The sequence below is a fragment of the Haliotis rubra genome, unplaced genomic scaffold (genome assembly GCF_003918875.1).
Source record: "Haliotis rubra isolate DU_JTF1 unplaced genomic scaffold, ASM391887v1 Scf85, whole genome shotgun sequence".
Taxonomy (NCBI): domain Eukaryota; kingdom Metazoa; phylum Mollusca; class Gastropoda; order Lepetellida; family Haliotidae; genus Haliotis; species Haliotis rubra.
The window spans coordinates 2,398,290-2,425,991 of NW_025767579.1; the positions used below are offsets into that span (position 1 = coordinate 2,398,290).

Sequence of the window (27,702 nt, forward strand, 5' to 3'; positions counted from 1 at the left end):
GAGAATATAATGTTTGGATGACAATATAATATGTGGATGACAATATTATATGTGGATGACAATGTTATGTGTGGATGACAATATTATGTGTGGATGACAATATTATGCGTGCTTTTCTCCAAACTCACTCTGTATGTAAATGCCATCAAGCTGCTTTTTCCTCCAGAACTTACTTCTGTATATACAAGGAGGCTATGAACTGGTTTGTAGAGACACGTATAGTCACTGTCAAGGAACTGATTAATACAATCATATATCACTGAGTATGACTACAACATAGCCTGAATAATGTTGTACTTATAGCTTATGCTTATTTTATTTATTCGATGCACGTTTTTCTCCCAGCTGCCAAGATGCATTTGTTGGTGTATTTAAACAGAATCACAAATTTAACGAAAAATGTATTTCTTTGGTGATAGTTTTAAGAGTACGATCTGAATATTGTCACAGTTATTTCAAAGAAATATGGAGACACATCTCTGGGGAAGGTATGTTTTTTGTTTTTCTTATGTCCATTGAAATGTAATTTTATAGTTTATCATTAACGACAGTACTGTTTCATTGTGTACGCCCTCTATTTGTCCAATGTCTATATGTAAATATTGATATCCCAGGTTACTGTGTTGGGACAGGATTTGTTTATCGTAAAACTGTATATCTTGATCAAGTCACAATATGGCTGAAATACTGCTGATGTGACTGAAATTAAACTCACTCACTCACTGGGCAGGATTTGTTTCCTGTGTGATGGGTATGTATTTCTTAGTGAGTTACTGTATGGATGAAGTGATGTACCTGCGGCATAATGGTTAAAGTGTTTATTTGCCATACTGACAGTCCAGGGTTTGATTCCCAGTTTGGATGTCCACAGCTGTGATACTGCTGGAATATTTGTACAAGTTGCACCTCTCTGATTGAGAGGCCACCAGCAGGTCCTGTGTCAAGTGATCAGTATGTCTACAGTCATTGTTATATATGTATACATGATGGATGTCACATTCATTCTTTCTTGCTCATTATCAATGAGAAGATGTTAATTTATGTAAAATAAATCAAATCAAATAAAAGACATATTTTAGGGTAGCAGGTTTATTTGTCTGGCTATCTTGGAGGGTAAAACATGGCAATGTTAACTCTCTCGACGACTGGAAGGTAAAAATATATTATCATTCCAAGTCACCTTCTCCCTCACTCACTTACCATTGTCTGTGCCCTACCTGCATGAACCCTGGTCTGTCTTCCAGTTTTGGTCATCCCTGTGTCTCGCCATGATATTGCTGGAATATTGCTAAAAACGGTGTAAAACCATGCTCACTCACTCACTCCAGTTCTGGGCATCCAAGTGTCTCGCCATGATATTGCAGGAATATTGCTAAAAGCAGTGTAAAACCGTACTCACTCACTCACACCAGTTCTGTGCATCAATGTCTGTATCATTACAAATACAATTCTAACAATCTCAACCCAGGAAAAACATACCCACAGTTTGAGAAGAATCTGAAATGTGCTTGCATTCTTAAGTGATTAAAATACATCTGAGATGATGCTCTAGGGTATTAACCCAGAAGGTATTATGCACTGCCTTTCATTTGTGATTAAAATACATCTGAGATGATGCAGTAGGGTATTATCCCAGAAGATATTATGCACTGCCTTTCATATGTGATTAAAATACATCTGAGATGATGCAGAAGGGTATTATCCCAGAAGATATTATGCACTGCCTTTCATATGTGATTAAAATACATGTGAGATGATGCAGTAGGTTATTTGCCTAGAAAGTATCAACACATCAAGGAAAACAACTGACATCTTAAATGAAAACATGAGTGGTCAGTCGAAATAGAAAAAAAAGGTGTTTTCCAGTATCGACTTGCTTTGAAGTTCTTTAAAAACTGAAATTTAGATAACAGAGGATTAGGTCAGCAGGTCTGTTTCATCATCTGAATAGAATAACCAGTGTTTTGTAAATCTATGTCATTTGATCATATTTACATTTGAAGAGTTGAAACTCAGAGTTGTTTCTCAGACTTGCAGAGTTTCTTATGGACTGGCCATGCCTTTCGTTGACACTCTCTGCTGCAGTAGGACACCTGGAGGCAGCTTGAGCATCTCTTGCAGTCTGGTGATGTGACGCTACAGTTGTTGCAGGATGGGGCTGGCGTGGCTCCAGCTCCAGCTGGAGTGTCTTTGCTTCTTGAGCTGTCACCTCCAGCAAACTTTTGTAGGATTTCAATTCCTTCAGAAAAAGTGTTCTTTTCAAAAGCATCTTTCACGTCCAATGTCTCAAACCCTTCAAGAGGACTCTGTGAAGTGATTCCCCCTGAAACATTGATGTTGTAAATTTGTTAGTTCACCCGGCTTCCGATAGTGTTAATTTTGTTAACTGAAGTACGCAGTACTGTAGGATAAAGGTATAGTTATAATTGTGACATGTCATGCATTTAAAATGTCTTCATGACGGATACAAATTCTAAACTATAAGTTCCCATCTCCTAGCACTTTCATCAAAGAGACAGTCCAACTCTGACTGAAACTACAGCCGAGGGACAGATATTTTTATAGTAATTAATATTATTCAGTCTTATGTCATTCGCACCAAAGACAGAAGAGCTGATTCATGAAAGCATTGAGTAATAATCCCACCTGGATTGTGAATCATGAACTGCTCTAACCGATGCAGGACGGGGTCTGTGTGGGGATATCTTCCTCTCAAGAACGTCCTCCACATCCATTTCTTTTCCTGGGCCATGCGGTGAGAGTTTACCTCCAGAATCAGCATCAGCATCATGTACCCCTGTATTGAACATCTTATAAGTTCATCATGCACATGAAATGCTGGGTAGTAAAGTTAATATTTTAAAGGTCACATGCAACCAAAAAATCAAACATAATTAAAACACAATTATCACTTATTCATGACATATAATATACATGGCTGATTATGAAAAAACATATAAACAAAATTATAAGGGTACAATCGCAAATCAAAAGTGCAATATGTTGTACTTGGGATTACTTCCCTCGAAACGAAACACACGGGATACCGAACCTAGTCAGATTTGGTGGGTGTGCACTCAAGTGTAACGAGGGCTTTCATTGGCTGGTTCATTTGCCGATGCCCACACGGCTGATGTGTGTGTGTGTGTGTGTGTGTGTGTGTGTGTGTGTGTATATAGAGAGGTTGGGTTTTGGAAATACATGCTCATTTTTTGTGTATAATATCTTACAATCAACAGACAGTATTACACGTGCCTGTCTGTGTAATTACATAATGTGACAGAGACCGAATTCGGTCCGTAAATCAATGCGTTTTGTTTATGGTGTATAGCCTGATAGGTGTTAAGTTCAAATTGCATGTGGTCAGTGATCGAAGTTGTGTATTGAATATTGTCATTAACAGACAGGCAGGCAGACGCATATAGGTGTCAATAAAACAGACATTGAGTTTTGTCTGAGACAACGACATATTTATATCACAGTTAGAAATTCTGTCAACGCTAAAAAATGGCATTGCTTTTAAGTATCGAACTGAGAAAGTGACTCTGTAAGAAGAACGTGTAGTGAAATAGACAAATGAAATTATATAAACAGTTAAATCGGTAATCTACTGTCATAACATATAAAAAGCTCGCGCCTGTGAAATATCAACAAAACATTAGAAAAATAGCTCACATCAAAGCCTTCACCGAGTATTCACCGCCAGCGAAGGTTTTCCGTCTTGAAATGTCGAACACCTCACTGGTTGACACATAGCTGAGTAGATCTAGATCCTAACAAGGTTCTTTTATGTAATGAGTAGATTATTTACAATTTGTTTTGATTAGACTACTCCTACTCACGACATTATAATCCGGACATCCCGCTTCCAAGCTGCGGGAACCTATTTCACTGCGCATGCGCTATGAGCGCAGCCCAGCTGTTGAAACCTCTTTTCACCCTAAGCGCTGGGGTGAATTTAGTAAATCGTTTCAACTCCGATTTTGCGGGGTTTTTTTCATCGCGTTATTCAACTTTATAAGTTGAATTTACATTTTTGATGACTTGTATCTCTAAGTCCATACCGAAAGGTATCAGAATCTGCAAAGTTGTGTTTTACGTTGCATGTGACCTTTAAGATTATGTCGACACATTATTTAGGACTGGCTTTGTACCCATGTGCACATTTATCCCATGACGATTTGTGACTACTTTACCAACCGTTTTCATAATTATACAAGGGAAGAAGACAGTTTTGTTCTATCCATAACTTAAAAAAGTATTGGTTGGAATGTTTCCAAATTGGGTGACTACCTTTGTCTAAAGGAGAGGCGCAGTGTAAATTTTGTTTATGATCTTAAGATTGTTTTCAATAATTACAACAGTCAAAAACTTAGAAATGGTTGTTCGACCAGACGGGTTAATTAGTAATGAGTAACGTACAGACACCCTGACTTGATGTAATGTTTGGTTGGTTGTTTGTTTAATGCCGCACTCAGCAGTATTCCAGATGTAGTGGCGGTCTGTAAATAATCGAGTCTGAACCAGACACTCCACCAGACTCGCAATTTGGATACGATGGCATGTGTCAACGAAGTCAGTGAGTCTGACCACCCGATCCCGTTAGTTGTCTTTTACGACAAGCATGGGTTACTGAAGACCAATCCGTTTCTTCAGGGCTTGATGGAGTTAATTTTGTTTCAACATCTCTTCACAAAACTGATGCTAGAACAATGAGGACATTATCTGAAATGTCTACATGGCCTTGTATCAATATTTGAACATTCAGTTTGTCTTTGAGTTGTGGAAGCATATTTTGTCAGTTACGGAACTGCGACAGTTCTGAGAACCAATGTGAATCTATTCATAGTTCTATGGCTGGTAATAACTAGGGGTGACTATTGAGGGGGAAACAACTATTGCGATACCGATTGTCTAGTGCAACATACTACTGCGATAGCGATAGTCTATTGTGACCAACTACTAGTATTGCAACAGTTTTTCTCTCCTTGAATTGTCCCATTTGAAGTCATTTCCCAAATGAATGTATTGTTTATATGAAATATAAACAAGCTGAAGCAGTTTCAGTGTCTAAATAACTGACAAGAAGCTTGAATCCCAGATCAAGTGTGTTAAAGAGGTAACAAGGGCGTATAACTCTAAATCAAAGTGAACGAATCTGGTACTTCCTGTATTTTGAGCTACTCATTTATCAAGGGAAATCAGTTACTAAATTATCCATAGTCACACATATCGATAATATTTCTTTCTACCATCGATTAATTACTATCAGAGACTCAACAATTGCAATCCATCGATAGTTCGATGCATCGTTACAGCCCTAGTAATAACATAGTTATGTGTAAAACTATCAATGATGACACTGTTTGGTTCAGTATCAGCTTGCCTGTACCTTGCTTAAATGTCGAGAAATAGATGGATCCATTTCTAACCAATCACTGTTGCTTTCATGTAGTGATTTTAGATCTTTCCTTCCTATCAAGCGATGGGCTAACAGAGTCTCAGCATAGTCCAAATCGGAAAACTTCAAAAACATCGTTGGTTTGTTCTCATAGATCTTGAGACCTTCCAGGAGGAATGTATTGATGAATCTCTTGCCAGACTGATCTGGTGCTCCGATGGTGAGAATAATCTGTCTCTCCTACAACACAAGTGTATATTACTATGCAGGAAACTGAAGCACAATACAGGAGGTGCCATTTCCTGACTACTGAATCCTGAATACCATCAAAGCTGTTAATAGTGGAACGGCTAGGTGTCAATTTAGGGCACCACTGATCTTGTTATAATGTTTAAATTCTTTCCATGGAAACTACATGTACTGATGAACTTAGATCCTGATCAATAAAACATTCGTAATGTTACGAGCTGTCGTACCTGTATAGTATCAGAGGCTTACTACCCGCTTTGTGGGTCGGATGGGGTGGGGTGTCCACCATACTTAACACCTTTAACTCAAAGCGCATTATTTATTGACTTTTGAGATGTCAGTAATAAATATATCTTTATAAAGCAATTTGGCAAAGGTAGATAATCAACCTACGCAAAAGATATGATACATTTTTCTTACATACTGACTACTGATTTACTGAAATGGCATTACTTCGCTGTGTGTTTTTGAAGATTGTTCCCCATAACAAACGCTATGTGATCAATCTGAGCTGTCACATGAGATAAGCATGTATTATGTAAATAGGTACTCTTACATAAGGACGTTTAAAGCCAACCTTAACAGCTTCAGACATCATATAGTGTTAGATGATAACGTCTAATATTTTAACTGACTTTATATCGACAATTTTCTTGTAGTTTGCACAATATCCACCCACTTGTTCAATGTGAGGTAGGTTAAATGCGCCCCACTTGTATATTTTGAAAAACACTTTTTTGGATAGAAATAAACAAATAACACGCCGACCGTGTGATATTCCTCCTCAAGAAACACATTTTACTCCTCCTCCTCTCACTTCTCTGTTCTTAGCCTCAAAACAATGTTTGTTGTGTCTCTTCCCTGGCTGTTTGAAATGTCAAATAAACTTCATAAAACAAGTTTTACACGGGGAAGCAAATCTGGTGCCGATGTCTATGGTGCCTAACATTCATTTAGTATTCTTTTTCACATCAACTTACGCCAGGTGGTAATGGCTGGAACTTCATGATGTAATCGATGATGTACTGAAGCTGTTGCAGTGGCTCGGCCCTTTCCAGATTCTGTGGTGGAGGCGTCATATTCATATGTGCAATGTACGTGTCCAGTGTCTGTTTGCCAGACTCGGACAGCACAAAGTCAGGGAGCTTGGCTACTGAGTCCACGTCAAGCTTCTTCCACGGTAACACACGTTCACCAACTGTTGTATTCAGGTCCTTGGTGAGACGAGCGTCCACTGTTCCTCTCTTCCTGGACAATGTGATCTTGCTGGAGTTGACTGATATGCCACACGATAGACGTAATATCTTTCTGAAGGTTGGCTGTCTGGATATGAAATGTAAAAGGAATGGGCTATTACTCAAGGGTGTTCAGGGTGCTCTGATGCTCATTTCTTAAGCAGGCAGACATATAAACCTCGGCCACTACCATGCTATTTATGAGTGTATTTCAACAGTGTAAAAAGATGCCTATTGATCTTGGATAAAATAAAGTATGCCCAGTGCAAGATTTTTAGACTACACTGTAATGTGTGACGTAAGCGACATCTGATATTAATGTGTGTGCTAAGCGACATCGGAAGGCGCGAAACAAAGATAGCGTCTCCCATGATAACTTGTGCCTGTACTCATATGTTACATACTCGAGCTTCATACGAACATCTGGTTTTCGATAATGTTTTATAGGGGTTATTATGTTTTATAGGCAAGGTGTTTAGAAGTACATAATATATGCTGTAGATTTATGTATTTCTCAAACACACAAGTATGCACGAACTTATACGGACATTTGGTTATTCCGTTACTAATAATGAATATGCTTATCCATAATGAAGCTGTTAAGAAGATCTGCAACACGTTTACCCATCTCTAATGTTCTGGAGCACAACGACATGCGGATCTTTTCGTAGATAGTCCATAGAAAACGTTCCGTCTTTCAGACACTCAGGATCAGTTGTGATGGTTACTTGGTAATGTTCATTGTACTCAACCACAGTCTGAAAATACAATACAATACAATAAATACTATACAATTGTGAGGCTTTCAACGCCTCCTAATTAGCACTAGGTGTATTATTGTTGCTAAAATCTGATAATTAGTGTACATAAGTCTACATAACGGATTAAGATGCACTCAAATTGCAGTATCTAAACAATTAAACGAACAAATACATGGACACTCAGATTTTATTATCTCTCTTATATGCATGGTTTGGTCTACTAATGCCTACACGGACAACTAGCTACAGGGAATACAGGGTGGAAGCTGTCATCAATGCACAAGGTGGATACACGAGACATTGAGGCTCATTGAACATATTTGTTTATCTGTTCAGGGTCATACTTGTGAAGAATATACCTTCCTATCACAACATCAGTTGTTTTGCAAAGTCAGGCTATGAATTACAAACATAATGTAACGCTGTTTGGAATATGTTCCAAGTTTTTAAACATTACTTCTTAAATAAAACCACAATTGTAGCCAGTTCATGAAACTTCTGAAAAAATACTGGGGGTGCTTAACGGTTTTCCTTATGCATAGGTGTACAAAATTGGTGTTCGGAAAATGATTGAAAACAAAAAATGAACTCAATAAATGGTTCATCAACATAGAAAGGCTTTGTTCCGTATTTACTGTAGGCAAAGGTGCACACTCAAATGGGACATACACTTTAATGAAAGGTTGAAAGCAGTAAAATTAAAAACCATTGGTGCGTAAAGTTGTTTATATAAGACTGTAGGCGTTATTCCCAGTAGGCATTAGTAGATTCCGCCTATATGCATGGGGTTATATTGATTTATTTTCGTAGTATCAGCACATACTGTCGGTACCCGTCCAATCAATGCGAAACAAAGGCTAAACCTGCCGATAGAAACACCACAATGTTTATTACTTGTGTCAATTTAAGGCTTTAACAACCGAATATACTTTTCTGCCCACAAGACAATCATAGCACGTGAATTATGTGGTTTGTTAGGAAAATCCGAAGTATGTTACACAATAACAATAGCAATACATTCATAGACATTTTCTTTCAAAAGCAGAATCGATTGTACAACTTATATAATCACAGGATCGCCTGCACCACTAGTGGAACCCCTCAGAAACCAGAAATATCATGAAAGCCCACTGCTGCCGCTTTTGTAGCTAAACATATGTTTTTAATTGCTCTCATTACCTTCCCGTTATTTCAGTTATTTTCTCGAAATTTCGAGTCTTTTCTCATTAGTTCAAAAACTTGAAATGTCGATTGTTTTCTCGTTTCTGTACTTGTTTTCTCGTCATTTCAAGTTTCTTTTCAAAAATGGAAAATACGGGTATATTGTCATGGCTTCATTTCATGGCTCGTAAAAACAAGAAATTTTAAGGTTTTAAGTCAGAATATGGAATCGTACAGTTTTGTTTCACTGCTTGTCAGATTTTAAAATGTCATCCACATATCTTCCATAAAACGTTTAGTCATAGGTATTAGATGTACTCACACGTGTCTTCCTCGTAGAAGCACTGGACGCAGCATTAGCCTCCCCTTTGGAAGCAATAACAGAAATATACTACTGACGATGATGATCCACCACCAAAATGCAACAGACAATTTACCCAAACTAGTTTTCTACTCTGAAATCCGGAGGACTTACATTGACATTAGTACATTTCGTATCAATATAACCCGTCAGCACCAGAGATTAACAAGTCTTGATTTTTCAATGCCAATTTGGGCGTGAACAGTAAACCAGCCATTAAAGCTATGTGGTAGTTAAATGATCCATGCACAACGAGTGAAATTTAAGAATGACAAAATTACCTTGTGTCATTTCGTGAAGTCTCTGTATCAGTTTTTCTCTAAGTCTTCTGTCACACATTGTTGTTCGATAAGAAATGTTATCCTTATCCCACAAGGGACTTGGATGTTTCAGTTGTGCCAGCGCATGTGCTAGTGCATCTGAACCTTGAATAGACAAGTGAATAGATGAAACATACTTAGTGACCAATCACTGTGTTATCTCTAGTCGTGAAAGAATACAGACAATCACTCCGAATACAGGCACAAGGAAACAATATCATTTAGAAGCAGAACCGAAAAGAATTATACACCTGGAAAAAAGTATCGCAACACTTAATACTTTTTCCTCACAATATCTTAAAAATTGCCATAAAACAACATTATCAAAATAACCTATTACGTGTCTCAAATGCAATCAAATCATTATGCACGTGCTGCAGGTAACAAGTGTGGAGTATATGAAACACTCCTTGTGTCATGAAAATACAGTTTCAATTATCATTCACTCTTGTTAGAAAACTTAGCTTAATTGCATGCTTATTGCATACTCTATGGACCCCCTCAACTAACGTCAGCCAAAAGATGGCAACTTTTAGTTTAGGTATGGTTAATGCTGGGTTGTCCACGAGACAAATTAGGTCACCAGTTCTCTACAATCAGTCGATTAGTGAGGAAATATCACCAAACAAACGATGATAAGGATCTGCATCGATCAGGCATAGCACGCAAAACATCAGCTAGACATGACGCAGCCCTAACTAGACTTGTTCGGCGATTTCCCTTTGCAACAAGTCCAATGTTAAAACAGCATTGGCTTCCACATCAGAAACTCTGTCAAAAACTTAAAACAGCAGGGTATAAGGCCAGGAGACCTGTCCGACGACCTTTGTTGACACGTGCCCACACGGATGCAAGATTACGGTGGTGACGTGACCGGCAGCGGTGGAATTTAATGGTATGGGGCTGTGTGTCGCATGACTGCAAACCTCAGCTTGTCACAGTGAGAGGAAATCTGAATGGACAAATAAAAGATACCAAGAGGAATCCCGAGGAGGCATGTAGTGCCTCATTTTGATAATCATCCCCTATTAACAAAGTCAATCTTCATGGATGACAAGCCAGGCCACATCGCGCACGCGTAGTCATTGATTTTCTGCATCAAGAAGCCATTATCACCCTTCCATGGCCCAAATTTGAACCCTATCAAGCATGTTTGGGACATTCGAGGGCGAGAGATCCACCATTCCAGAGTAATGGTGAGTGAGTGAGTTTAGTTTTACGCCGCACTCAGCAATATTCCAGCTATATGGCGGCGGTCTGTAAATAATCGAGTCTAGACCAGACAATCCAGTGATCAACAGCATGAGCATCGATCTGCGCAATTGGGAACCGATGACATATGTCAACCCAGTCAGCGAGCCTGACCACCCGATCCCGTTAGTCGCCTCAAACCGAAACATGAGTCTCATTAACCTATTCAGACAATGACCTATTTTTCAGCCGATCCGAAATTTCTCGGGTGCAAGTGAAAATAAACATTACAAGCAACTATGGTTACACTGAATTCCAATTCCTTGTTTCATAAGTAATTGGTATTTATAAATGAATTTTAATTTTAAACTTTAAAAACATCGTATTTCTGTATTTTATGGCGAGGTGTAGGCAGCATGACCTTAAGTAAGACGTCACAGACTGCCCCAGTTTGATGAGGTCGTAACATGATTCACAATGTATCTGGCGCACTGGTTACACCTGTTATGTGTTTTTTTGCGCTTATTCAGAGCAGTTCTGTAACGCAAAATGTGTGATATAATATCAAGTCCATACCAGACCGCCAAACTTTTCTAGCGGCATAGCCTCGTTTTGAGATTTCCACGATTTCCAGATTTCTGCTTGTCAGTGCTCGCTGTACGACAGAGCACGCTGCACGTGTTTGCAAGAATTATAAGGAGCGTAGTGTTGCAATATACAAGTGCTTAGATGTATCAAATAATACTGATTAATATTTATGTATCCAGTCAAATGAATTGGTCTCAAAATTCTGGACTGGTCATTGTACTAAGTTGCGCAATAGGACGGAACCCAGTCAACAGGAAACGAGACTGTTGTGTAATCAATGTTTTGACTTGTTACGGCAAGCATGGGTTACTGAAGGTTCATTCTAACCCTGACCTTCACGGGTGAATAATGATGAATTAGAGCAAACATTGCACCAAGAATGGAACAGGTTGCCAAAACATCGGATTCAGCGTCTTGTACACTCAATGAGGACGTGGGTTCAAAACGTCATCCAATGGGCGGAGGTTACACAAGATACTGACTGTGTCTTCTGTTTGTGAAACTAGAGACTTTATTTGTGGATTGTTTGTATGAGGAGCAGTTAACTTAATTTCAGTTTTATTACAGGACCCATGTTTAATCAGATTATGCCGTTCAGATTCTTTATTGTTGGCTTTTATATTAATGAAAAGTCTTTTAGCACTTTGGATAAAAAATAATTTCCTGTGAAGACGCACGTGACATATAAAGTGTGATTAAATATAGGCCCTGTCATAAAACTAGGGTGTTGCGATACTTTTTTTCCATCTGTATACTTAAGAATACGGCTCATTGGTGGTGTAGAATCGAAATAACATTTCTATTATAAGTAATTATGTTAAAGTTGTATTCTGACATTCATTCATTTAGAAAAACCCTCTGCGGAGGTTGACATTACCAAGAACATACACAAAAGTCTTAAAGTGTATACAAAAGTACTTCTCAATAGAAGATAAGGGCCATCCAGTTCTTTTAGATTACAACAGGTCATCTCGCCAGGCATGGCAGATTGCCTACAGTGATATGAGGGCATCGGATGGTCCGTAACGTCTTATGAGTAGTATATTCTGTAACCTGTTACATTCATGGTATGTATATAGAAAAGGATTACATACCGTCTGTCGTAATTGTGAGACTTGTCATGTTTCTATAGTTCTCTGCTGTTTTCCATCTTAAGGACAATTTGGCAAGTCCGCTAAAAGTACCAGGGGCAAGAAGATTCCTAGAAAATGAAATAGAAGGCAGTAGCCATGAGGCTAACCTTTCATCATTACCTATAAAATCTTTCATTTAAAATAGTTTCCTATACACAATCGTCGCGCAGAGCTTTACAATAGTTAAGTTATGTGTACAGTTCCTTTTGTATGGATGTCAGTGTGGCAAAATAGGTCCTCAGCCAGGTGGTTACATCAGGTGGTTATATGCATAATCTGGCTGAGTTCTTGTATTCTGACCAAACGGGGCGTGATCTCTGCCATCAACATGGTTGGTGTGTTATCCACATTCCATTATCGTCACAACATGGATCACTTATGCCAGTATGTTGGTTGGTTGTTGTTTTACGCCGCACTCAGCATATTCCAGCTATATGGCAGTGGTCTGTAAATAATAGAGTCTGGACCCCGACAACCCAGTTATGAACAGCATGAGCAGGGATACGATGACATGTGTCAATCAAGTCAGAGAGCCTAACTACCCGATCTCGTTAGTCGCCTCTTACGACCAAAATGGGTTACTGAAGACCAATTCTAACCCGGATCTTCACGGGTTATGCCAGAAAGTAAATGCAATAACGTATGCCAGTTACTGGATGGTTTCAGCACTTACTCATGTCCTAGAGCGAGGTCCTCAGCTAGGTGGAGTCCCAAAACAGTTGGGTACAGCAATGGAGAGACATCAAAACACTCACGAAGGAACATTCCGACGTTGGTTTTATTCCAGTGAAAGATCTCCGTCCTAATAACCGCATCTGGACTAATTTAAAGGAAGTACAGATTCAGTTGTTTTGATGATTGAAAATAAACTTGTTGAAATCCAGATAAAACGTTGTAGAACATCACATGGTCAGTCATGTTCATGATATTAAAGTGTTTTCTATAGTGTGCATGGATCCGATGATGGGTTCTAATCCAAGCTTCACTATCAGGTTTTGTGTCCACCTGGTACCTGGACATTGTGTCTACCCAGCATCAAGGTACGATGCCTTAGCATCGCCCTAAAATCAAAATCACCCCTTTAACACAAAGAGTAAGCAATGTCTACCAGACCATACTGTCAAATTTATGTCATATAAAAATATAACCAAAGGAGTGAGGATGGTATTGGATTACATACGTCTTCGCCTTTTCGCGAGAGCAGGTAAGCACAGGTATGAGGCCTACAATATCTGCAATGTTGGACGTGTCAATGAAATCAAACTTGAGATCTGCTGGAATATCGGTCTCGCATACTGCTGTTGCCTCTCCAAACCAAAGGTGTATCTGAAAAGAAACAGATTTATATATACTCTGCAAAAAAAAGAAACGCACAGGTGATAATGAAATTTAAAATTAACTTTATTTTATTTCTATGCAAACAAAACCCGGTTACTTTAACCAAACATAATGTATACTTGTTCATATCCATTAAGTATCGCTCAAACACACCATTTCATGAAATATTGTTGTTTGATGATGGTTTTTGAAAATATCATGAAATTTTCACGTGTAAATGACACTTCGAACGATATGCACGTGAAAGTTGCTTCACCTATGCACCAGTGTGTAGGGTATATGAGGAAGGCAGTTTAACGTGTTCAATTCACTTTCAACGCCAGTTTACTGACGAATTCAACATGCCACGACTTAGCGAAGCTGACCGGAACATCGCCATCGGACGTCTTGAGGCTGGCGAATCTCAGTCATCAGTTGCAAGACACTTCAACGTGCATCACACAACAATTTCCCGTTTATGGAGGCGCTACAATCAACTGGGCTCGACCCGCGACCGACCTCGGAGTGGTAGACCACGGGTAACCAATGCTGCACAGGACCGCTACATCCGGGTGTTCCATTTACGTAACCGGGCCGTCCCAGCAACACAAACAGCAGAGAACGTCCCAGGTCTTCGCCGCGTCTCCGCCCAGACCATCAGAAATCGCCTCAGGCAGCACGGGATACGCCCTCGACGACCTCACGTAGGATGCACACTACGACCTCATCATCGCCTGGCACGTGTTCGATGGTGCAGGAACGTCCAGAGATGGAATTGGAGACATTGGCAGCGAATTTGGTTCAGCGACGAATCTCGTTTCCAACTTCAAAGACACGATGGTAGGACGAGGGTCTATAGACGGAGAAACGAACGTTACGCCCGTAATTGTGTAGTTGAAGCGGACAGATTTGGAGGGGGAAGTGTGATGGTATGGGGGGCCATTTCTTACAACGGGAGAAGTGACTTGGTGCACGTCCGTGGTAACCTGACTGCAATTCGTTACAGGGATGAAATTCTGCAACGTCATCTTTTACCTGTCATCAACCCTCAACGTCACGTTTTCCAACAGGACAACGCCAGACCGCACGTGGCTCGCATCACGATGGACTACCTGACGAATCAGAACATCACAGTTCTTCCCTGGCCTTCAAAATCCCCCGATTTGAACCCAATAGAGCATTTGTGGGACCAGCTTGGGAAACGCGTTCGACGTCGTCAGCCTCAACCCCAAACGTTGCAACAACTGTCTCAAGCCTTGCAGGAGGAATGGAGGAGGATCCCCCAAGCACGGATTCAAAGACTGATCATGTCCATGGACAGGAGGTGCCAAGCTGTGTTGCAAGCTCGAGGTGGTCACAACAGGTACTGACCTCCACGCCATCTGTACGCCCGGTGCAATGGTTTCAGAGACAAATGATAGCTGCATGTTGTAAAGCTGACTCTTGACAACATCCATGTGAAATTTTACGTTCGTGCGATCATTAGTTAAAGTTTTATTTGGAAACAAAATAAAGTGTTTACATTCCTGAGTTTTCACCTGTGCGTTTCTTGTTTTGCAGAGTATACTATTGTACACATTTATATACTATGCTCCACACAGAGTACAATAAAAATAGATGAATTATAAAATTAATCAATGCAACTTTCAACACATATTCATGAAAATATCGCCTCGGCTTTAAGGCCGTGATTTACAACTTACATGTACATGTCTATGTTCGTGCAAAATTCTGATGTTTGCTTGATTGGTACTGATATAGGTGTTATTCAACATGAAATGGTTATTAACCTTTCTTAACGCTTATGTAACGTCAGTGCGATTTAAAAATCATCGGAGGTTGCGAGGAAGAGTGTGGCATTAAACTTTTCAAAGGTGCAATGGTCCACAGGGATCCAGGAGAAAGTTTCAGAGACGCTTGAAATACTCATCGTTTTCAGTTTCGGGGTGAAAGCGTAATGGTATGGGGTCTCATCACAACTAATGGGAGAAGTCATCCACATATTAGTGTAAAACATAATTTGAGTGGTGTACAATATCTTTACGAGGACATGTTTTGCTCTGCGCAAATGCAGTAGGCTATTGTCACAGTGTATTCACTTGTCTATTCAAAATGACAGTATGGCAAGTGCAAATAATATTCACCCATAAAGTGCATGATTTCACTGTGTATCTAAATATTGTAAATCACAATCTAGGTATGATTACAGGACGGCATATCCCTCATACATAGTCTATATACAGCTTAATGCACAAGATGTCTTAAGAGGGTGCTTCTTTTCCCTTCATCAAAGACCGAAGTCATGGACCGGAGTCACGGATAAGCGTCAAGCACAAACGTCAATGAGAGGAGCCAAGATCTGGAGTCAATGGTTGGAGTCAAGGACAAGCGTTAAGGACTGGAGCAAAGAACAAGCGTCAAACACTTGAGTCAAGGACAAGTGCCAAGGATTAGAGTCAAGGACTGGAGTCAAGGACAAGCGTTAAGGACTGGAGTCATTGGTTGGAGTCAAGGAAAAGCTTTAAGAATTGGAGTCAATGGTTGGAGTCACGGCCAGGCGTTAAGGACCTGAGCCAATGGTTGAATCAAGGAGAAACGTTAAGGGCTGGAGTCAATGGTTGGAGTCAAGGACAAGCGTTAAATACTGGAGTCAAGGACAAGCGTTAAAGACTGGAGTCAATGGTTGAGTCAAAGAAAAGCATCAAGGGTTGGAGTCAAGGACAAGCGACAAGGACTGGAGTCAAGGACAAGCGTCAAGGATTGGAGTAAAGGACAAGCATCAAACACTAGAGTCAAAGACAAGCGCCAAGGATTAGAGTCAAGGACTGGAGTCAAGGACAAGCGGTAAGGACTGGAGTCATTGGTTGGAGTCAAGGATTGGAGTCAAGGACAAGCGTCAAGGACAGGAGTCAAATTAAGGTTAAGTCAAGAACTGAGGACACGATCTGTAGTCAATTATCGGAGTCAATTACGGGAATCAAGGACCGGAGTCAAAGACTTACGTTGATGCTGCATCTGTCGCTTAGTGCTGCCTGGTAACTTTCAACCCACTCTCTCAATATTTCGAGATACAGCGAAGACAATGTGACTTTTTCTCCATCGTACCTAGACATGAAAATGCATTATTACACACTTGGAAGGTTAGCCAAACGGAATACTTTGTTGAGTGAGTGAGTGAGTGACTTTAGTTTTACGCTACTTTTAGCAATAGTCCAGCAATATCACGGCGGGGGACACTAGAAATGGGCTTCACACATTGTACCCATATGGGGAATCGAACCCGGGTCTTCGGAGTGAAGAGAGAATGCTGTAACCACTGGGCTACCCCACCGCCCCGAATACTTTGTTGAAGGTAAATACAAAAAGCATATAACTATTTTAATCGCCGTTGAAACGTGTAGTCAAAACAAATGAAATTTGTGAAGAATTGAGCTCTACATCTGATATCTACACGATCTCAAACATGTTCAATGAATTAATGTTAAAACATGGAAGAGACAATTGGTATATGCAAGACAAAGTTTTCCCGTAATCATGAGAAATCGTTCGTCAAAGCAGACTCCATTTTATAAGCTTGCCCTCGTTATTTATTCAGTGGTTCAAAACGAGTAAAAACAGAATACTGAGCCCGAATTCAAAGCAAAATTGGAAGATCACCCTTACCAGATGTTTTTCAATATAATGGACGTGTATTATTTCACTGAACTATCGGTTGTCAGCCCACTGTATAGTATTTACGGGGATTACGGAAAGTAAAGCTTAAAGTTTCTTTTTAAGAAGACATGGTGAACGAACAAACCAATGTTACATAATATATAGCGCCCTGTTTGGTGTTGACATGCATACATGCATGCATACATACATGAATGCATACATGCACACATACACACACACACACACACACACACACACACACACACACACACACACACACACACACACACACACACACACAATCGAAAGACGTATACAATATCTAACCATTATATCACTGTGCAATAGAAAGTGTATTCAGTCTGCCTCTGTGGGGTGAGTCATCTTGTAATGTATATACAAGCCGTCAAACGGAACAGTAAACACATTCATTGTTCACATTACACGGGTCAGGCATGTTACTGCAGTCCTTTGGACGACTTGCCCCGAATGGTTGTTCTCCGCAGTAAATGGCGGTAAAATCAGAACATGAACAAAAGTAAGCAGTCATGTGCACGTATCGTTCCTCTGTTGCACATTTTCAGTTGTTCAATAGCACTACACATTTTATATGTGGTTACAAAGCCTGTGTAAACTGCACATGTATGGCTCCTGTCTGGAGTCGGTTCTCTTCGAACTGTGCTCGTCGAAAGAAGAGACTGAAATTCGGCATTAAAAACGCTATGTACAACGCACATGCGCAAAATCGTAAAGCGGTACACGCACAAATCCACACAATATCGAAGGCACAGACAGACAGACAGACAGACAGACGGACGGAAACACAGAAAAACACACATACAGACAGACAAACAAACAGACAAACAGATACACACACAAACATACATACCTATGTAGCTGAAGATCAATGTCGTAACACAGGAAGGGCGTGCTGTCCATCAACACTCTCCATGAACGGCTTCCTGGTCTATAAAACGTCACATTGGTTTGGAAATTGTCTCGAATATGTTCAGATGAGTGAGGTCCCGAGTTGATTCTTGTGACGCCAGTTGTGACATATTCTTTGATTTCTTGATGATATCTGAAAATAACGAAACAAATTTTACCAGGATTCACACAGACAGGTTCTTGAGTTTACTTTTCGTTTAGTTCAGACACTACTTAAACCAGTCCTATGAAAACTTTCAAACATACCAGGGTTCAGTAGATCATGATACAACAGCTTGGATATAATGCATACTCAACAACAGCAAACCCCACTTGATTTGCTTGTATTATACTGTTCGTTAAACAAGCTCTCTGGCACACTATTACCTACACAGCTGTCGATTAAGGGTCGTATTAGGTTTACTCCCATAAGAACTACATCCCATTTGAACTACATCCCAAATTAACTAAAGGGATTAATTAGGGATTAATTATCTGAGTATATGCACCCCCATGGCATGTAATGAGCATAGCCCATCAGCTCTCCCAGAAGAACTACATGCTTAAAATCCTATTGACCAGTAATTATGTTGTTGTAAAGGTAATATAATAACCAGAAAGTAAAGGACAAGAGAGAAGGGTATGCTGTAGTTAGTGAATGTTCTTGCATTCATATGATAGAAACAATACAAGCTTAGTATATAAGAGTAAAGGTAAAGGTATATTGGAGTAAAGGTAAAGGTATATAAGAGTAAAAGTAAAGGTATATTGAGAGTAAAGGTAAAGGTATATTGGAGTAAAGGTAAAGGTATATAAGAGTAAAGGTAAAGGTATATTGGAGTAAAGGTAAAGGTATATAAGAGTAAAGGTAAAGGTATATTGGAGTAAAGGTAAATGTATATTGCAGTAAAGGTAAAGGTATATTGGAGGAAGGTATATACGAGTAAAGGTATTATTAAAGGTAAAGGTATATTGGAGTAAAGGTAAAGGTATATAAGAGTAAAGGTAAAGGTATATTGGAGTAAAGGTAAAGGTATATTGGAGTAAAGGTAAAGGTATATTGGATTAAAGGTATATTGGAGTAAAGGTATATTGGAGTAAAAGTAAAGGTATATTGAAGTAAAGGTAAATGTATATTGGAGTAAAGGTAAAGGTATATAAGAGTAAAGGTAAAGGTATATTGGAGTAAAGGTAAAGGTATATAAGAGTAAAGGTAAAGGTATATTGGAGTAAAGGTAAATGTATATTGCAGTAAAGGTAAAGGTATATTGGAGTAAAGGTATATACGAGTAAAGGTAAAGGTATATTGGAGAAAAGGTAAAGGTATATTAAGAGTAAAGGTAAAGGTATATTGGAGTAAAGGTAAAGGTATATAAGAGTAAAGGTAAAGGTATATTGGAGTAAAGGTAAAGGTATATTGGAGTAAAGGTAAAGGTATATAAGAATAAAGGTAAAGGTATATTGGAGTAAAGGTAAAGGTATATTGGAGTAAAGGTAAAGGTATATTGGAGTAAAGGTAAAGGTATATTGGAGTAAAGGTAAAGGTATATAAGAGTAAAGGTAAATGTATATTGGAGTAAAGGTAAATGTATATTGGAGTAAAGGTATATTGGAGTAAAGGTAAAGGTATATAAGAGTAAAGGTAAAGGTATATTGGAGTAAAGGTAAAGGTATATTGAAGTAAAGGTAAAGGTATATAAGAGTAAAGGTAAAGGTATATTGGAGTAAAGGTAAAGGTATATTGGAGAAAAGGTAAAAGTATATTGGAGTAAAGGTAAAGGTATATTGGAGTAAAAGGTAAAGGTATATAAGAGTAAAGGTAAAGGTATATTGGAGTAAAGGTAAAGGTATATTGAAGTAAAGGTAAAGCTATATAAGAGTAAAGGTAAAGGTATATTGGAGTAAAGGTAAATGTATATTGCAGTAAAGGTAAAGGTATATTGGAGTAAAGGTATATACGAGTAAAGGTAAAGGTATATTGGAGTAAAGGTAAAGGTATATAAGAGTAAAGGTAAAGGTATATTGGAGTAAAGTTGTGAGGGTATATAAAAGGTAAAAGGTAGAGTAAACGTAAAGGTATATTGATTAAAAGTAAAATACGTAAAGGTAAATATATGGAGTAAAGGTAAAGGTAATGGAGTAAAGGTAAAGGTATATTGGAGTAAAGGTAAAGGTATATAAGAGTAAAGGTAAAGGTGTATTGGAGTAAAGGTAAAGGTATATAAGAGTAAAGGTAAAGGTATATACGAGTAAAGGTAAAGGTATATTGGAGAAAAGGTAAAGGTATATAAGAGTAAAGGTAAATGTATATTGGAGTAAAGGTAAAGGTATATTGGAGTAAAGGTAAAGGTATATAAGAGTAAAGGTAAAGGTATATTGGAGTAAAGGTAAAGGTATATTGGAGTAAAGGTGAAATACAAACGGATGAGTTACAGATACAGTTGAGTTATGAGTTACAGCTAGGTTCCATCTGAAGTGTCACCAAACATTCACTTATAAGACTAGCATTGAGACAGCTTTGAAACGAAAAGACAAGGGTTGTTTGCATATGATAAAGGTGGGGTAGATTCTCCTTCTAAAGAACTTGTTGAATTATGTTGCATTTTTGGTATTCATGCCTTAAATGGAAGATTAGGTAATGATTTATGTGGCCAATTTATATGTTTTGCTTTGGTTGCTGTGACTACAGGTTCTTCTTCAATTATTTCCTTTCATCACACAGCTTAATGCACACTAGGTAACTCATGTCATTCACATTCTAGCTCCCCCCCACACTGCTCATTTTCAAACACATTTACCTCTAACAGTAATACACAGGAGGGTAAACAGGACAAATGAACAAAATACAGGTTGTACAAGGATGAAAGCAGTGCATTCATTACAAACTTTAGGTCACACTTTCACACATGGTAATACTTTTTTTCAGAAAGCAGCTGATCACACAAAAAACATGATGCTACATTTGCTTCAACAAATGAGAACACAACCACCTTGGTGGGATCAGGAATTGGAAAACATACAGCATGACAAATATGCAGCACTCAGAGCTCAAAGAGATGACAGTGCAGATTTTAATATCTTCGGACAGTTACAAACACTCTTCAAATGTACATTCAAACAAAAATGATTACTGTTCTAAAACAAACAGAAAGATAAATTAGTAGCAGCAAGCACTCACCCTAAATTATTTTTGAAAACACTTTCAACCAATATCACAATCGTGTCAACAATGGACAGATCACTTCTCAAATCTTTTATGCATTAATACTCCTCAAAACACACAAGAACATTCACCTCCACCTTTACAACATACAAGCAACACATTCTTTTTTAAACCAACCTTTTAACAAACAAGAAACATCTACAACTATTCTCTCTTTGCCAAATATTAAAGCCCCTGATTCATATGGAATTGCACATGGATTTCTGAAGGAGTCGAGGCGTTACATTGTCCTTACTCTCACTGTTTTTTAAATTAAACTTATGACTTTGGCTATTTCCCTCCCATTTGGGGTAAGGGCATTTTTTGCCCTTTGTTAAGATCTGGCGACAAGAACGACCCCCGACAAATACTGTGGTATATCCTTCATTTACTCCCCTTGTAAATTATGTACATCAATTCTAAATAAAAGATTAAAGTTTGGTGCAATGTAAATAATATCATTTGTGAATACCAGGCTGGTTTCAGGGAAAACTATTCTACAATAGACCAAATTTTCACACTTCAGGCTATGGTAAAGAAATAGTCATATAAGAAACAGTGTATATTTTATTGATTTTCCAAAAGCTTTCAAGACACTAAAACATGAGGAACTTTTACATCTTGTCCGTAAGGTTGGTATAAATAGGAAGTTTTTAAATATTATTACTCGTATGTATAATTGACTTTGTGCCTGTGTTAGAACCCTTGATGGACTTTCTAAACAATTTTCTCGTAATGTGGGTACCCGTCAGGCACCTTATGTTTGCTAATGATGTTTCGGCTCTTTCAAACATGCATATTCAACTGCAGAAAAAAAGATGAATGCCCATGAATAATTTTGTAAAGAAACAGGAATGAAAGTAAACCTTAAGAAAACTTAAGTTGTTGTTTTTAGAAATGGAGGGCCTAGATTTTATGAAAAGTGGTATTTTAATGGGGAACAATTAGAAACTGTTTGTTTTCATAAACATAAGGCATTATATTTACACCAAATGTGTTTGGTCCAGAGCACAATCATCTTTAGCATCTCCAGCCAGAAAGGCAATTTTATCAGTTAATCTTTTTCAAAAGAAATTTGGAAACATTAATTGTACAGATGTATTCAAACAAATTTATTCACTGATCACACAATTTTTATGCTATGGCTCAGGCATATGGGAAACTTCTTATTGTAAAAGTATTGAATCTCTTCAGCTTGTTTTTGTAATAAAAAGTATCTTAAAATAGGTTATATTGTAATGCTATGGCCCTGGTGAATGTGGCAGATTGCCCCTGCAGCTTAATTATATGACCCATGTGGCCATATATTGGTGTGGAGTAATACAACTTCCCCATGACAGATTACCCTTTCAAAGTTACCTTATGCTTAAGTGAGTGAGTGAGTTAATATTTAACGTCACATCGGCAATATTTCAGCCATATCGTGACGAGAACATTTAAATAGAATATATATACAGATATTATACAAACCTGCCGACGAAGGACCTTATGCTTAAGTCATTAGATGATAGTGGTAGAACAACATGGGCATGAAAAGTTAAAAGTCTTCTTTTAAATTTTGGTTTTGGATATGTTTCGTTGAGCCAAGATGCCGGTGATGTAAAAATGTTTATAAGCATATTTAAACAAAGATTATCAGATAATTTAAAACAGTCTTGTACACTTCCTTGAGTAATTCCTCCTGATGTAACTATTATCAGTTTGGTAAGTCAGTATTAAATGTTGAATGTTATTTACCATTTAACCTTTCTACCCATTTAAGAGCTGCTTTAACACAATTTAGGTGCAGTAATTTTAAGATAGCTGTAGAAACAGGGTGTTATATCAACACTGACTATAATCAAAGATTCTGTACATCATGTAAATCTGAGGTCTAACCTATATCAAAGATGAATTCCATGTATTGTTTATTTGTGAATCTTATTCACAACTGAGAGGGAGGTATATTACAAAACCTGTTAAATAGCCTTACACTTTATATCTTTTAGGTAATCTTTTAATGAGTACTAACTTAAATTTAACTTGTTAAATATGTTGCTTTTTATCTATTTAATGTTAAAAGGATTATTATAAACTCTCTTGAAAGATCATTGTGCCCATGAAGACACAGTAGGGTTTAATGTATTTTGGGCCTATGGCTTTTTACTGGAAATAAACTCTGACTCTGACATTCAAATAATCAACATAATGTGTATTAATGACTCATACTTTCCATTCTGTAGATGTTTCAAAAGTGTAAATATTGTTTCATATCTTTTGTCTGATTAAATCTGTTTCGAGAAAGCTGAAACTGACAGAAATTTGGGCATGTTGACATTCAAATTTGATAGTTTCATGTGATATATACATGCAATTTATTTGTATCATTTTATCAATTATATTTAATTAATTAAGTTGCATAGATGGATGTAATGTATGATACTGTTTATGTCAGAAATGAATATAACACATGTTATATTTGGGATTACACTTTCTCAGTAAAGTACAGATTCTAATACTTTTGTTGGGTTGAGGCCCATCCGGGATTCGAACCCACACCCTTAGAGTCAGGCACCTAACCACCAGCACACAAAGTCAGCCACCCAACCTGCGACCTCAACATGTTACATTTGACCACTTTCTAAATTGCATTGTGTAATCACAGAGATTAATACGATTCTTGGACAATACTATGTTGGAATTTTTCATTTTCATGATTGGTCATGTAATGATCAACACCCTGAAAAAAGTTTAATCGGTGAAAATTTTAATTAAAAAAATTTGAATTTTAACAAATATTGACTGATTATGAAATTATGAAACATTTCTAATTTTTCTACAACATTTCTATTGCACAAGTACCATTAAATGATGTTACCAACAGGCCAAGGTCAAAGCCGTGCAATCAGAATCCTGCCAGGGGGTACCCTTCTTTCAGCAGCTGTGAAACATTAATGTGCAACTATTTTTGCAAGAAAAGTTTTGATTCTTAACAAGCGCTTCCTGGGGATAATTTTGATACATAGTTCTTGTATTCACCAAGTATGTTTAAGCACTCTCCTATTTCTAGAGGCCCTACAGATTTCGGCCCACGGCCTATTCTTAGGTAGTTGAAAATGCTGTTCATAAAGCAGTAAAAGTCCCAAGAGAGACACTTATGAAAACAAAAGAAACAAATACAGAGATGGACAATTCTTCCATTTGTTTGTACCTACAATCCCAATAATGGTACAATTTGAAGGCAAACTATTTATTGTCAAAATCAACATGAACTGCCGAAGCTAAAATGTTATATATGTTTTATTTGTTTTCTGTTGGGCAAATCCATTAAGCCGACGCAGGTGGTTAATCTGTGCACTAGACCATAACATGTGTTGTTTTAAGCTGTAGTTCTTATGGGAGGACACCTCATATTAGACTCTCCATGGCACCGTAGTCGGATTGTTGTTCATACTTTAAACCATTGGTATGACCTTTACCGCGGCGTCAAATACATCAATAAACAGCAGTCGTATAACGGGAACATTGTTGAGTGCTGGGTCAATCAACATGAATACACTCTTAATCCCATTGTTTCAGCTACATAGCGACCTTCAGTTGGCGGAGTTTGTTATGCATTTTACGCGGTTCTCAGTAATATGCCAGGTCAATGAAGCAAGTAATCGAGTCAGTACCAGACAATTCAGGACCGATATTGTGAACAACGATGCATGCATGGACGACATTGAATCAACAATAGCCAGGTAATCCACCTCATTCATTCGCCTCTCCACATAGGTCTCATCCAACCAGGAAACTCAGAATATCACTTCACTTACCTGTCTTTCAGACGATCCTTTGTGTCCACATGAAGACATTGGACGCTAAATTTGGATGCTAACCAATCTGGTTCATCAGTCTTTGCGGTCTTAAACACTTCTTTCTGGAACTCCTGTCTTTCATCGAGGGCAAGACTAGTACTTGTATTTAACTTCAACCAGAACTGCAGTGCATCTTTGATGTGTCTCTCAGTGTTCAAGTTCCCGAAGTGTACACCGTGTTGACCCGATGTGAATGTCGACAGTTCTTGAACAGTGGCTCTCAGTCTCTGAAGGTGTGCCTCTGTCAGAAGCACATCATACCAGACTCCCCAGAGGAACTTCAAGTCTTCACTGTTTGTTGGATCAATGGTCTTTGCTAGGTAGAGCAAGATCAAGTCTCTGGTCAAAATGCCTTCTTCAAGGTCGTTCAAATGAAAGTTTATGATCTGATCAGTCGATTTTGTCGTACCATCTTCATGTAGCAAGTGCAGCGTATGTAAGACGTTCCTGACGTCACCACACCCTAGCAACAGTATGTCACATTCCTTAGCAACCTGACATCCTTGAGTCACGTCAACTGACCGACTGTTGCCGATTGGATAATACATGACATCGTTTCTCGATTTATTACTCATTTCTGTAAAGAAAATAGTTCGTAGAAATGCATAAAACACGTATATGGGGACTTTTCCCACAATCACAAGTAATCTTAGCTGAAGGGAATCTATCGTGCGAACAAAATTATCATAGGAGTGAATGCGTTTAGGTCTACGCTGCTTGTAGCAATATTCCAGCAATATCACGGCGGGGACACCAGAAATGGGCTTCACATATTATATCCATATGGGAAATCGCACCCGCGTTTTCGGCGAGAAAAGCGAACCCTTTAACCACTAGCTACCCCAACGTCCCCTATGTTCAAACATTACTATCAAACAGTACTATCAAACATTACTATCAAACATTACTATCAAACATTGATGATCTCTGTTTTCACAAAACACATTTTTCATAAATACATGTAAATGCACAACAAGCTTTCAAGAAACAAGGTAACACCTGATGCGTGGAAATACCACGATGAACTTACAGCGTGGAAGTCTGTTTTGGGTAAATAAGAGCCAATTAGGATTTCAACGTCAGACCTTCAAACTTTCCACCATGACCCATGCCTTTAGAACGCTTTGTTTCTGATTTGTTTATAGTATAAAAAGAAACGTCTTCACTCAGTCTGTCCACTGTGTCGTGAGCAAAAATATATGTAGGAAAATACAAGATACGTACACTATCACAACAACCTATGATTAAAAGCGACAAAACCCTTTTCACATCCATAAGAAATCTCTGCTTAAAGCAGAGTCGCTTGTTCAATTCTGACAATATCATGATTATGTATTTGTTTCAGCAGTATTACAGCAACCCATGTTATTCCCCTGGAAGATCCGGGTTAGAATTGGTCTTCAGCATCCCATGTTATTCCCCAGGATGATCAGGGTTAGAATTGGTCTCAAGCAACCCATGTTATTCCCCGGGAAGATCAGGGTTAGAATTGGTCTTCAGCAACCCATGTTATTCCCCAGGAAGATCAGGGTTAGAATTGATCTCCAGCAACCCATGTTATTCCCCGGGAAGATCAGGGTAAGAATTGGTCTTCAGCAACCCATGTTATTCCCCGGGAAGATCAGGGTTAGAATTGGTCTTCAGGTGAATTCTTGGTGATTCACTGGGAAGTATAATCAGATAAGCTCTCAATTCCACGAAATGTGGGTATAGAAAGTAGACACATGGATAGTATTGCAACATCGTTACACTCTACCAGTGATTATCACAAGAGAGAGATCCATGATTTGAGTGTGAAATAGAATAAAGATCTTACTTGTATTGAAGTGATGACAATGTTCCACCCAAACGGAGGTGAATCGCTGGGAAGTATAAACAGATAAGTTCCTGATTCCACGAACTGTAGGTATAGAAAGTAGACGCCCAAGTAGTGTTGTATAACAACTATAAATAGTTACAACACACGGGCCTTTGAAGTTATTAATACCACTCAAAAGCCATAGCGATATTGAGCGGCGTTGTGCGTTGCTTCGTAGCTAGAGAGGTACGAATCGAGAGGACAACAAGGCCAAAGAGTCAAGGAAAACAGCCACGAAAATTAAAGTGAAAACGGTCAGGACCTGGTTATATCAAACTTTAATGATGTATCAACATGTCATTAAACGTTCATTAAGTAATTAAATGTATCATTAATCATGTGATTAACTTTGTAGCCACGGCATTAACTGTGTCAAACCACACTCGTAGACTCGTGTATTGTAGTCACGGCATTGACTGATATCAAGCCACACTCGTGCATTGTAGCCACGGCATTGTCTGATATCAAGCCACACTCGTGCATTGTAGCCACGGCATTGTCTGAT

At 38.5% G+C, this 27,702-nt stretch overlaps 1 protein-coding gene across 2 annotated transcripts; it reads right to left on the minus strand.

Annotated features, from left to right (window-relative positions):
* Nucleotides 1-1,071: 1,071 nt before the first annotated feature.
* On the minus strand, nt 1,072-27,474 carry LOC124262663. Of its 2 annotated transcripts, none has more exons than XM_046697171.1 (14): nt 27,460-27,474; nt 25,298-25,916; nt 18,261-18,452; nt 16,720-16,822; nt 13,581-13,726; nt 13,074-13,220; nt 12,362-12,468; nt 9,450-9,593; nt 9,130-9,173; nt 7,510-7,643; nt 6,631-6,973; nt 5,393-5,641; nt 2,647-2,797; nt 1,072-2,323 (listed from the first exon to the last, which is right to left on the minus strand). In XM_046697171.1, exons 2-14 carry the CDS (start codon nt 25,912-25,914, stop codon nt 2,013-2,015), a joined length of 2,688 nt encoding a protein of 895 aa, XP_046553127.1. In that variant the 5' UTR covers nt 25,915-25,916; nt 27,460-27,474; the 3' UTR covers nt 1,072-2,012. The 2 variants fall into 2 exon arrangements, with proteins under 2 accessions (XP_046553127.1, XP_046553126.1); XM_046697170.1 differs by lacking the exon at nt 27,460-27,474 and adding an exon at nt 27,156-27,422.
* Between the last annotated feature and the right edge of the window lie 228 nt (nt 27,475-27,702).